Consider the following 13,265-nt stretch of genomic DNA (forward strand, 5'->3'; position numbering starts at 1 on the left):
GTGTAGTGGCACACACCTACAATCCCAGCGGTCTGGAAGATAGAAACAGGAGAACCAGAAGCTCACTCTCCCTTTCCCACCTTTGCCTGTCTCAACCTTTGCCTGGATATCCACTCCTTTCCCTGCTTGCCTTTAATGCTTGATTTGGGGGCTCTTAGCACCATGATGAAGATGTGTATGCATTTCTTGTTCATTACTGGGCTGTTTGTTTACTGAAAGGCAACAATTCTGATTCCTTTCCATGCCACACTAACTACTATGAACATCGTAGGTGCTAAAGATGGGTTTGAGATAAAAGGAACGCAAGGCCAGGGTACATAAACAGCTGAGCATCGGCTCAGTCAGTTTGAACTATGCAGCAGCCATCACCTGCATGAAGTGTAGGGACCAGAGAAGCCTAATGTCCCAGAAGCAGCGAGGACATTTGGACACAGGCATCTCACTTCCCACCTGATATCATTTCCAGTTCCCTGCTGGCCCACCTCTCTTGAGTCCAAAGTTAGATTAAAAAACAAACAAACAAATCTGAACACCAGAAAAAGCATATAGAAACAAGCTTGGGCTTGTACTGAGAATTAAACACATTTGATCTGGGAGTGTGTGTGTTGATATGTGCTAACACAGTCACTAAACTTTCTGACAACTGTTTCTGCAAAAATCCAGCAAATAGGGAGGGCTTAGTGAGCTGACTTGGGGAGTAAAGGTGCTTGCTGTGCCAGTGTGAGACCCTGAGGTCGAACCCCAAGAATCCCCATCAAAAGCCTGACGTGTGCAGTACAGGGAGCTATGGGCAGGGACAGGAGACTCTCCAGAGACTCCGTGGCCAGCTAGCGTGCCGTATTTATCTGAGGAAACAAGACAAAACAAGAAAGCCCACCTCAGACAAGTGGAGGGCAAAGAATGGCAAGGTTGCCCTTTGACAGCTGTGCATGCACTGTGGTGTGCAAACACATTCATACATGTAGACTATTTATACACACATGCATACACACACACACACACACACAGAGAGAGAGAGAGAGAGAGAGAGAGAGAGAGAGAGAGAGAGAGAGAGAGAGAGTGAGTTCTGAAAATAGGCATATGATATTTTAACTTCGAGACAAAACTCTGAAATCTGCCTCCTTAGGAAATGACAGTAAAGATTTGAATGTTGGAGAATCCACCCACCCACATGAAGACATTATGGCTTTAGGGGGCATTGGCTTTGCTGTTACCATTTCTGTAACGCTCTGGATGGAGAAGCCTCTTGTTGGGGCTTCCCTCTTCTCTTAGTAAGGACAAGTTCAGCACCGCAGACATCGGCGGGCGCTGATATGGTCCTCAGAGTGAGTCAGCTCAGGGCTGCAGCTGCAGGCGAGACTATCATCCCTCAGAAGTTACCACAGGAAAAGGAAACGTTGGGTTGGACGTCATAATTACTATTTGAACACACATGCACAGCCGTGGTAATTCTATAGGAGAGGAGAGGAAAGTGGGGGCTATCATTTTGCATGCAGGGCTTCATTTCCTCTGAGCTCTGTGCCAGATCCTGTAGTTCCCCACTTTAAGACAGGAAACAGAGGCTGCACGCTGAGAAGGCCTGAGGTGATCTGTGTGGGCGCCTGCCTGGCTTCATCGTTATATCCTGTTTGATGAGAGGAGACCAGGCTCCCTGCCCTCATGTGCATGGGTGCTTACATGAGCTTCTCTGCATCATGTGTTTATGGGTGCCCTTAGGGTCCAGAGGACATTTGATCTAAAGAGCTGGAGTTTCTGGTGGTTGTGAGCCATTCTGTGCAGGTGCTGGGAACTGAATCCCGTCCTCTGGGAGAGCAGTGCCTATTCTTAACCCCTGAGCCATCTCTACCGCCCTGTACAATTGTTTTTAGACCCACAAATCTGCATAGTCACTTGGCCTCGCTACACACAACTGCATCTGCCCCTTCTGCCCACATCCAGCAGCGAGCAGGCTGTCTGCCTGAGTGGGCGCCCAAGGCTGTCTCATGACAGAGACCGAGAAGGGGGCAGGAGAAGGTGAGTGTAGTCTCCTCATCCTCCTCCAGGGCTCTCTGTCCATCTCCCCTTAAAGAAGCATCGCTTGGGTTTAAAGAGACATGTTAGGTTGAGCGACAGTAAGTCTGGCCGCCGTTCTTCGGAGTGTATGACCAACTGCAGGGCTTCCCGTCACACTCTGTCATGTCACCCAGGACAGTGTGGCACCTCGAGTTTCGTTTTGTTGAATCAGCAGGCACAGAGCAGTTCAGTCCATTCCTCTTTGCTCTGTGATACCACGGGATGAGATCATTCTCCCAAGTGGTCCTTGGATACAAGAGGATCCTTTAAACATAACTATGGACCTCTTCAGTGTGAAGTAGCCCTATCCTTCAGTGCCTCAGCGCCTCCCCCCCCTCCCGAAGTTGTGAAGACAAGTGCTACTTGGTGCTAATGGTGGAACTGTTCCTAGCCTGCCACCTGCATGTGGCCTGGTGTGAGAGGGTGCTGCTTAACTTTATCTGCGTGCCTGCTCTCAGGGGTCAGAATTTAAAGCAGATGAGAAGTATTTATTCCTCCCTCCCTCCCCTCCCTCCCCCTCCCTCTCCCTCCCCCTCCCCCTTCCTCTCCCTCCCCCCTCCCCCTTCCTCTCCCTCCCCCCTCCCTCCCCCCTCCCTCCCTCCCTCCCTCCCCCCTCCCTCCCTCCCCCCTCCCTCCCTCTCTATACTAGGAATGGTACCTAGGGCACTGTACATTCCAGTCAAGCACTCCCACTAAAACGACATCCCCCTTCTTCATTTTTCCCACTTTTAGACAAAAGTCTCCTCATTATGTTGCCCAGGCTACCTTTGAACCTAACTCTATAACTCAGGCAGGCATTGAACCCACGTACTCTCCTTAGTAACTGTGATCACAGGACCTCAAGAGAGATCCCTAAAACCTCAAAAACGTCAGATCTCAGCCCCGAAACTACCAGTAGAACTGAGGGAAATGACCAGCTGATGAAGCAACCCCGGAGAAGTGTTGCCTGTCCTGGGGGTACTGAATTCACAGAGAGGGACGGGTACAATACAGTTCCAAGATGTCACTGTGCTATGTCATCTCCTATGTGCAGCCCTTGAGAGTTAGGGAAAAAACCATTCCCCCAAACTCCTATCCCCTCCAGCCTGAACACAATAGAAGTGCATGGGTCCCCCATTGCAGACCTGTGTGTTGTGGACACGTGGCTTCATTTCCTTGGGGCTCATTCATATTCCTAAGGGCAATAGCTCCCACCAAGAGGATGCTCACAGACTGACTGATGATAGCTGAGCTGTGTCTCGCTGGGGGCTGGGTCCCCCGAAACTCAGCACACCCCCTGCTGGGCCAGGTCCTTCAGTCTCCCCGGTACTCATCTCGCCTTTTCGTTTGCAGAGCTGGACTACAGAAACTCCTATGAAATCGAATACATGGAAAAGCTTGGCTCCTCCTTACCCGTGAGTTCCTCCTCTACCCTGGCCTAGCAGCTTCTGTGGGGTTTCCAGCAAGGCTGCACAGGGTCCTTCAGACTTGTCCCATTACATAGAAACGCCAGTCCCTGTTCCTAGACTCATCACCCCAGGTCTTGGGACTCTAGTCTGACCACCCTACCGGTAACTCTTGCTCCCTTTGAGCTGCACATTGATTGTATAGTCAGCGCCCAGATCCACCTGCGCTCTCCTCTTGGTCTTGATCGTGGATGGGCTCTCAGGTTCTGAGGCCGCCGCAGCCCCCATAGCCTCTGTTCATTACCCTCCTGACCAGCCAAGAATGACTCTTTGTCGTTTGTGGCCAAGCCCATTGCCTTGTCTCTTTGAGTTGCTTTTCTGCTTCTTTGATGGAACATCATGAGCAATTTGGGCTTATGGTTCCAGAGGAGTAAGAGTCCACACTAGCAGAGCCGAGGCACGTCTTGAACCACAAGCAAGAGGATATAGGAGTTTAAACTCTTAGAGCCCGCCTCCAGTAACACAGCTTCCTCCAGCAAGGCCGCACCTCCTGAACCTTCCAAACACCATCATGTGGAGGCCAAGGATTTAAGTGCCCATGACTATGGGGGACATCTCATTCAGACCACCACAGGGCCTCAGTGGTGGCGCTCATCACGGGGGTCAGCATGCTGTCATCCCCCACTCCCTTGTGAGAACTGAGAGCGTGGCTGGCTCATTCTACATCCTCCCGAGCTCTGCTGGGAGAGGGCACATAGCAGCACCAGCGGGCTATTCCCACCTTAGATCGCCACAGGTCCCACTCTCCCACCCACCTGGCCCTCTCCTGGTTACCTGCTGCTTTCTCCTCTCTTCCGGGAGTGAGAGAAAACTGAAGGCTTTGCTTGTTTCTTGTGAGTGCTCTCTTCACTTGGGTGGCATTCTTAGGCCACTGTGCCCAGCTAATGGATGTGTGACTTTGCTTCTTGCATCAGGAAGATGACACTCCGAAGAAGCAGGCCTTGTACCTTATGTTTGACACTTCGCAGGAGAGCCCCGTCAAGTCTCCTCCGGTCCGGATGTCGGATTCCCCAACTCCATGTTCGGGGTATGACTTCTATGATGAGAGAGTTGTGGCTTAGGCCAGAGGCCCCCAAGTCCTTGTCTATCTTCCCACTGTTATTCTGACTTTATTCCATTGCCTGTCTGCAGGTATTCCATTGCATGTCTGCAGGTAGCCCCTAACTTGGTCTGCCCACAAGGGCACAGATGCATTGCTGCTCTTTCTGAGGGCCCTTTGAATGAAGGTGAAGCGGCTGACTGGCAGTACCCTCTAGTAGACAGACAGACACACACACACACACAGTGTTTATATACTATATACTCAACTCCACTTGGTCATCTATCCAATATTCCTACAATATTCCAATATTGCTACAACACTGAAAACTTAAGTCCCAGCTCTGTATCTGGTGGGAGTTACTTGGGCGTCCTATGCCTCAGTTTCCCTGTGTAAAGTGAGGGGAATAAAGTGACCTCTAGGGATTTGGGGAGATTAAAAAGGACTGTCTGTCCCCAGGGCGGTTAAGTGGCAAGCATAAGGAGAACCTGGCTTCCAGGAGCCTGATGTATGTAGAGCCGGTATCAGAGTGCCTAGCATATGTACCGTGCATGGCAGACATTTCTTATTAACGCGGATATTAATGTTTGCCTGTGCCAGTGTCCACATTCTGAATGGCGTAACCTTTGATTGGAAAAATATACGGCATCGCTCCATTATTTAGGTCATCCCATCCATCCCTGGATGCTTGCTCTGCTGAGCAGGACTGGGAGCTCATGCTTTGGTCTCTCAGACTTACTGTGGGCCTCGCAGACCCAACTCTGTCCGGGTGGCAGGTGTTAGGACACCGATGCCATCTCTCCAGGAGTGGCTCCGTGTGGCAGGCACTGTGTGGAATGCTTTGTATTCATGTAGCATCTGACTTTATCTTCTCAAAGGTGCCTGTCTCCATTTTCTAAAGAAGGAAAGCGGGAGTGATACCCAGCCTCCTTCCAACAGAACACACAAGTGCCTGGTCCCTAAACTCCAGAGCCCGGTCCCCTTGCCAAAGGCATCTATATTGTGTCCTTCCCTTGTCAGTTGGCCCTTAAACATGGCTGGACCATAGCCTGCCTCTAGGTGGATGGCTACTGAGGTCCAGGCCTTCGTCTTTCCTTGGACACAGACTTGGAAGGGACGATTTTGTGGGATGTTGAGAGCTTCCTAAGAGACTTCTGTGAGTCTCCAAGGCGACGATTCTAATGACTGACTTCTTTTCCTCAGGTCAAGTTTTGAGGAGACTGAAGCCCTTGTGAACGCTGCGACAAAACTCCAGCATCCTGTCACACGAGGCCTGGTCTCCAACCAGGAGCCTCTCTTGCAGGTGCCAGAGAAATCCTCCCAGAAGGAGCTGGAAGCCATGGCCTTGGGCACCCCCACAGAGGCCATTGAGATTGTAAGTGTTGCCTGAGGGGCTCTGTGGCTCCACCCTCTGATGAGGTCACTCCTCACCTGGTTGTGGGCCCTACTCTGACTCTGGACCACAGTGGTCAGTCAGCCTGTGAGACCCTGCATTCACAGCGAGGGAAAGGCCTTCATTTTTCCCATGGTGGCCGTGCGGTTCTCAGTCAACTGCTTTATTTTGCTCTGGCGTGTTTTCCATTTTTCCTCCTTGGAACTTGCCTGACAGACAAGCTGGAGCTGTGCTCAGCCTCTCTAGCTTGTATAGAAAAACAAGGAAGGGTAGAGGAAGGATCATCCTCCTTTGGGGATCAGCTGCGTGTATCCTGGGTCTCAGTGATAGGCGAATTTCTCTTGCTCATGGTCCAGGACTTCAATGTCTCCTCGTCCAAACCCTCCTGAAGCCTTGCAGGACCTGGGCCCTGAGATGAGGCCTCATTGTCCCCAGTCCCTGCATGTTACGTGTGCTCTCCCTAGAGTGTGTAATATCCGTGGGAGAGTCTTCCACGTGTCTTAAAACAAACCAAGCTGGCTCGATTATATTTTTTTTTCTTTTGCCTTCCTCCTAGCAATCTTCATGCAAGTTTGAAACTGTTCGATTTGGTGCATTGTTCTATATTAGGCAATTTGATCTGTCTCATGCTATAGACATTCCCAGAGCACCTCCTATGCCTATGGCAGTTGGACGCTGGGTTGAATACTGGAAACACAATTAGTGAACAGCTAAAGGGTCTAGATGTGAATCGATCTTGCATATATATCCTGTGGCAGACTTGGCCGTGGTTCATCCCCTGCAAAGTTGCCCTCCCATTTGGAAGTTTTTCTAATCTACGAGGAGTTACCTTTTTGTTTGAAATCATCTTTTCACTACTAAAAATGGCCTTTCCTCAAACTTTACTTTCTTTGATATTTATCCTTGGTGCTATTTCTTTGATGAACCTATGTTGGCATTGGAAAACCCGTCAACTAGCTTGCCCCCCACTCGTGGAGATTTTCAGGTTAAAAAAAAGCAATGGTTATGCGACTTCCACTGCTCTGACTCGGACACAAGGTGACTTTGACCAGGGGAGGGCTCCTGAGGCACAGCTTTTGGGAGGAGGAGCGGGGCCTGCCAGTCTCAGTCCAAATGGCAATCTGAGTATTGGCTACTAATTGATGTTCTCTTTAGCTTTAATGCAGCAATGCGCAGTGTGTGGGTGTGTGGTCCTTGCTTGAAATCAATATCTTTCTACTCTCCTCTATTTTCCATTTTCCTCTCCGCCGGCCTTCAGACAGCTCCGGAGGGTGCCTTTGCGTCTGCAGATGCCCTCCTCAGCAGGCTGGCCCATCCTGCCTCTCTCTGTGGTGCACTTGACTATCTGGAGCCTGACTTAGCAGAAAAGAACCCCCCAGTATTTGCTCAGAAACTTCAGGTTTGTAGCCCGTATGTGACCTTTTGGGAGTTTGTCTAAACCTCAGTAGAAAATGAACCCCCGAGCCAAATTCTGAGCTGAGGCAGAACTTAATGAGGCGGTACTGGGAATGTCCTGTTGAAGTATTTCATCTCAGACACTGGTATATGTGTGTGTTAGAGCCGGGATGCCAGAATTATACACATTGTGTGATTATGTACTGAACAGACTGTTTCTATTTCTATTGTGAAATTGGCCCCAATAGTCATTTCTCTGATGTATTGATAGCCCCATAGGCCGTGTTTATGATTTATTCACTACACCAAAGGTATCAGGTCAGGCCAAGCTGTCTAAATACATAAGACAATCCCAGATTCCCATTGAGACAACATCTGGACTCCGTCTTATTTCTGGAATACAAAATAATTATCTCTATTGCGGAAATTTAACAGCTTAATTTGCGATCCCCTCGGCCTAGGAAGTGAGGCCAACCTAGAGAGATTGTTAGCAGGCCTCTTGAGAGATGCCTTGCTGTTGACAGCAAGCACTGGTCAACGTTTAAAAAAACAAAAGGAAAGAAATCAAAAACTGCCGTAGAGTAAAAACTGCCGTCCTGTTTGGAAAATCGGTTTACATCCGACTGCATGGTTTTTCTTGACACACCTTCAAAGGGGTGGGGTTTTGTTGTTGTTGGTTTTTTTTTTTCCAAAAAGGAAATGAAACCCCTGTTTCATGATCTGCTGAGGTGCTGGTTGTGAGAGAAAGCTGAGCGTATGTTTTCCCACGATCGCTGTCATATGCATTTATGTGGCACATTCATTCCTGGATGTGGAAAACCTTCTGTCTGTCTTGATGCCTTTCCCTATGGTCTGCTCACCCCCTACCCCTCGGGCAGGAGGAGTTAGAGTTTGCCATCATGCGAATAGAAGCCTTGAAGCTGGCCAGGCAGATCGCCCTGGCTTCCCGCAGCCGCCAGGACGCCAAGGTACCCGTTTGCCGCTGCAGTGCACTGCCTTCTGGGAATGCTGTGTGTGCCGCCGGGTCCCAGGGCTGCTTTGCTAACCACTGGCCAGGCGGGCATTGTGGGTGTCCCATGGAGTGTGATTTCTCTGAAGCTAAAAGTGTGACTCTTGCGCAAACACACCCTGGGCACGTGTGTGGGGCTGAGGGAGTGCAGCTGGGCAGAGGAGAGTGGGAGAAGCCCCTAGAGAGCACAGGGAATAAAAAAGGCTTTGAGCAAGTTAGATGGCAGGCTAGTTATATGTAAAACTGGTTAGTTCACCAGGACCGGAAGAGCCCTTTGTCTCTCTGTGGGATAATTTGTAACTTTCCTGTCTTCTGGAAGTTTCTATCTAACTTTACTAAGAGGTGATAAGTAGGAAGTGGAGAACAAGACTTGCTCCAGACATTGAATGGTGATCTAGACGAGAACAAAGAGACGCAGTTGACATCTCAGGCTGCAGGGCACACCCTCTCCACGGCGGCTCCTCTCTGTCACTCTGTTGCTAATACAGATTGGCAGCATGCAGAGAAGCAGCCTATCCCAGGAAGATGCTTTTTATGTTTCTTCACAGAAGGGGTAGCAGGCTGTTTGGTTTGCAGACCTGAGCATGCCAGCCCTTGATTTTTGTGTGTGGAATGTGACGTTGATAAAACATTCAGGGTCTTCCCTCTGCTTCTAGACCTAGGGTAATAATTCCTAGCAGTATGGTGATGACATGTAGGTGGCATCTCACCCTCAAGCTGCCAGTGAGCTGTGACCTCAGTCCCACTCTCTGCCCACCCTGAGTTTGACCAGCCCAGTGAATCTGATGTTGGACCAGGGCAGAATCCCTCTTTGTTCTGTAGTTTGAGCCTTGAATGAGTTAGTGAACCTTGTTGAGCCTCAGTTTTCCAGTCTATGAGATGAGGCTGGTTTGCCTGTGGTGGGGAAGACCAGGTTTGTGGACGGTAGCCTTGCACCTGTACATCCAACATGCCGGTGTGCTGTTAGCAAAAGGGGCTGCTATGAGCTAGCACTTGGCTTCTGCTTCCATAGCACTTCTCCTGGGAGAGCAGAGCTAAGTCTGGTTTAGAATCGGACCGCATGTCCAGAGTTCGCCAGCCTGTGGGGGCCAGAACCAGGGTCACCAATGGACCAGCCTGTTCATCTCTATCTCATAGAGCAGATCATTTGTGAGGCTCTCCCAACTGTGGAATAGGAACAGAAATCCCAAGTGCCTACACATAGATCTCCCTAGCTAGAGCCCAAATTGGGTCCCCTCCTGGAGACCGGAGGTGGATGTCCAGACTGGGAACAGTGGAACCACAGGGCAGGGACAAGAAAGAAAACTCAGAGGTGTCTTTGTTCTTGTTGCCAAACTATAAACTTGAGCTCTGAACTGCCATGGAAGGGAGATTTTCAGAAAGCAAGTGCCGAGGACCCTGCTCCCCACCAGCCCACAACCCAGCCCTGTCAGATTTATTCCTTGATCTTTGCAGAATAGCTTTATAAAGTTTGGCTGGTGTGGGGACTGAAGGAAGAGATGGCTCAGAGGTTGGGAGCATTAGCTGTTCTTCCAGAGGACCCGGGGTTCAATTTCCAGCATCCACATGGCAGCTCACAACTGTTTCTAACTCCAAGATCTGGCACCCTCACACAGACACACATACAGGCAAAACACCAATGCACATAAAGTAAAAATAAATAAATTTTAAAAATGTCTGACCATTGTGCATACGGTGTATTCTTGCCCTGGAGAATATTAAAGTAGAATTGGACATATTCTGATAAGTAGTTCCGGCCAAGTACAATACCTTCTAGAAGGAGAGTACCCTGCCTCCTACGAAGATGCCAGAGCTGGCTTTCAGAAGCTAAGAGCTGACGTCCTGTCTCTGGCAGCCTCAGAACGTGTGTTTTGGTTTTGCTTTAGATAGCACCGCCACACAGACTGCAGACTGAGAGGAAGAAAGCCCTCTCCCCCCTGCTGTCCTTCAGAAGTGAGAGCTGGCGCCACCTTGGGGGCGGGGACATTTCCTATAATAATATGTATCACTTTTGGAAAACACCTGGAGATCACAGAACATGGAAAATAGATGCTCTAACTGGAACCAGCCAGCCCCTGGGGGATCCATTGACCTCACTCTGGGGATTTCCCTTGTGACCTTCTCTCCGGTGTCTGCTTGGTGGTCCCTCTCTGCCCTGGACATGGGTGATGAAATCCCATTTTCCTGGCACACCTCTCTAAACCATTACTCACTCTGAGTTCGAGGCCAGCCTGATCTACAGAGCAAGTTCCAGGACACCACGGCGACACAGAGAAACCCTGTCTCGAAAAACAAAACAAACAAAAGACACCCACCCCCCCCAAAAAAATCATGGATCACAAAAAAAATGGAATCACTTAGGAGGAAGGGCATAATTTCGAGGGGATGAAAATTGAGAGCATCTTTGAGGTGGATGGTGCTGGGTCAGCCTCCATAGAACTGCAGCGAGCAGTCTGTGTCCTGCTCAGAATCAGTGAGAAACGGGGTAACGTCCCTAGGAGCTGGGGATGGTGTCGGGCCGTGGCTTGCTTGCTTTTTACTTTTTATTATTTTAAAAATGTTCTTTGAGAATGTCACACATGCATACAATGTATTTTGATCATGTTTGCCCTTCCAGCGCCTCCCGGATTGCCCCTCTCCCCTTCTCAAAGTCACGTTCACACTCCCCATCCTACTTTATGATTGAAAAAAAAAAATTATTTTCACACAGTAACTCCCCCTCCCACTTTCTCAGGGCTGTGGTTTTCTTACTCTGTTTCTCCCACTTGTGTCTATTAGTCTTCCAAGGAATGAGTCTGAGTAGTAAGCCCTCTCAGCACGTAATGCAGCCGCCCTGAGTTCAATGCCCAGCAGTCCTGTCTCTGGCCTTCCAAGGTATGGGTAGGCAGGCATACTGGCAAATTTTGCATGCATGACAAACTGATTATAAGCTCTAGACCAGTTGGCCTGGGTAAGGGGGCCAAGATGGAGATGGAAGACGGAAAGATGTGTTCAGGCAGCTTAGGAACATGATCATCCAAACGGCAAGCTTTAGATTGGGAACAGTCCCCACACGGAGGGCGTGGCTTAGGTGAGCCTAGGGTTGGCGGGAGCTGGAGCAAGAGTGGGGCGTGTATTGTCAAGGATACCAGCATCATTCACGGGCATCTCATCTCACAGAAGTCACTCCTTCCTCCACCATTCGATGCTTAGTCCAAAGTTGGGACACATCCCTGGAAGCCACAAAACAGTCCGAAGAAGACTGACAGAGGACTAGTCGAGGGGCTTCGGTTTGCTCTCCAGCTTCAGAATCTGTGGTTGAGCCTGTACTTTAGCCTGGGGGGCTGAGTCGTGACATGGTATCTAGTGATGATGCCTTCCACGAAGCGGGACTGAAGTGTGGGGCCAAGTCTCCAAGGGTCTCATCTGGGCTTGCAACGCCTACACTTGGAAACCGCCTGCTGTCCGATTTGGATGCCTAACATCCGGCCAAGGTCCTTCTCCTGCTTGGATGGTGCCGCATGGCCCAGATACCTCCTTGAGACCTCAAGTCTTAGCTTGGCTTTCCTGGTGCCTGACTTCACCTATGTGGCCCTGAAGTCTCAGACCCGAGCTTGCCTCCTGCTGCTCTGGGGACAGTGCCATGATGACCATGTCCTGCCCCCAAACCCTAAGGCAAGGACCATAGGCCTGAGCGCGTGGCACAGGAATCTGAAAGGGAGAGAGTGGCCTGAGGAACTTCACCGTTTCCAGGACTCAGGGCAGCATAGAGGGTTGAAGGTGGTAGCGAAGATCTGTGCCTTTGGAGCTGCTGGCGTTTGGGGCTGCGTGAAGCAGCAGGTCTAACTGCGAGAGAAACGGCGCTGGGTATAAAAATAACTGATCCTAAAATATTAGTGAGAGACAAACCTTTACTTTCACTTGGAAACATGTGTGGCTTGAAAGGAAGACCCGAGGGGTGGGCCCTGAAGTTCATCATCCCACAGATAACTGGAGGAGGCGGGGAGTCAAGGTGGTCCCGAAACTGTTCGTTCCCTGCTTGAAGATGCCGAGTGGATGAAGGGTGGTGCCTGGGGTCTGACTCTTGCATCCGTTTAGAAATCTGTTTATTTGTTCACCCCTTCCTTGTTTTACAAAGGACATCAGGCATGTTGACCATCTCTAATGTGCCCCTTGGTCATATTTAGCTCCTGCCCTGTGTGATATGAAATTCATTTTCATTATTTAATTCTTTTTCTCTTGCACTGCTAGGAGCTGCTTTACTCTGAGGTAGAATTGAATCTCATTTGGAAAAATCGTTAGGCCCAGCCTCTCACATCCTGCATCTGTCTTCAGAAGTTCCAGACTGAGTTTAACAGCTCCAACATCCTATTCATTTTGAAATTTTATTTATTTTTTTCTCAGATTTTAAAAAATGTACTTTATGGGGTTTTCACCCGCCTGATTGTATGTGCACCATGTGTATACCTAGTGCCCATAGAGGCCAGAAGAGGGTGTCAAATCCTCTGGGATTGGAATTACAAAGTGAACCAACATACGGGTGCTGGGAATTGAACCTGAATCCTCTGGAAGAGCAGCTAGTGCTCTTGACCACTAAGCCATCTCTTCAACCCCCTTCCTAGCTCCATTTTTTTAAAGAGCGCATTTAAAAGTGAAGAGAATAGTTTGTTTTTTCTTTTCAAGTTCTCTATATAATCTTGTGTTTGTGAGCTTTTCTAACTGCAACTACTGAGTGGTGGTTTTGGGCTGTGCTTTTCCAGTTACTACTGGGACGTTTCCTTCAGTGAAGCAGCATCTTTCCAAGAACAGAGCTAAACCCTTCACGCGGAGCCTCTGCCCTGCCGCCAGGGGCTGGTAGCTTGTGCTCTAGGTAGATGTCCTAGAAACAGACTTCTCTGGGGCCAGAAACTGAGAAAGGCATTTGTGGCATCCCATCTGACATGTGAACGGAAT

General features: G+C 49.6%; 1 protein-coding gene across 27 annotated transcripts in view; it reads left to right on the forward strand.

Annotated features, from left to right (window-relative positions):
- The window catches only part of Tacc2 (transforming acidic coiled-coil containing protein 2), a 208,903-nt gene that overhangs the window by 179,302 nt on the left and 16,336 nt on the right, over positions 1-13,265 (forward strand). For 10 of the 27 annotated variants that reach the window (XM_075972486.1, XM_075972496.1, XM_075972489.1 and 7 more), the window contains 5 exons: positions 3,385-3,446; positions 4,409-4,524; positions 5,740-5,911; positions 7,188-7,328; positions 8,203-8,292. In XM_075972486.1, coding sequence (XP_075828601.1) covers positions 3,385-3,446; positions 4,409-4,524; positions 5,740-5,911; positions 7,188-7,328; positions 8,203-8,292 — 581 coding nt within the window. The remainder of the gene's footprint in view (positions 1-3,384; positions 3,447-4,408; positions 4,525-5,739; positions 5,912-7,187; positions 7,329-8,202; positions 8,293-13,265) is intronic. The other 17 variants (XM_075972505.1, XM_075972506.1, XM_075972507.1 and 14 more) reach the window with 5 other exon arrangements.

The sequence above is a fragment of the Microtus pennsylvanicus genome, chromosome 5 (assembly GCF_037038515.1).
Source record: "Microtus pennsylvanicus isolate mMicPen1 chromosome 5, mMicPen1.hap1, whole genome shotgun sequence".
Lineage (NCBI taxonomy): Eukaryota > Metazoa > Chordata > Mammalia > Rodentia > Cricetidae > Microtus > Microtus pennsylvanicus.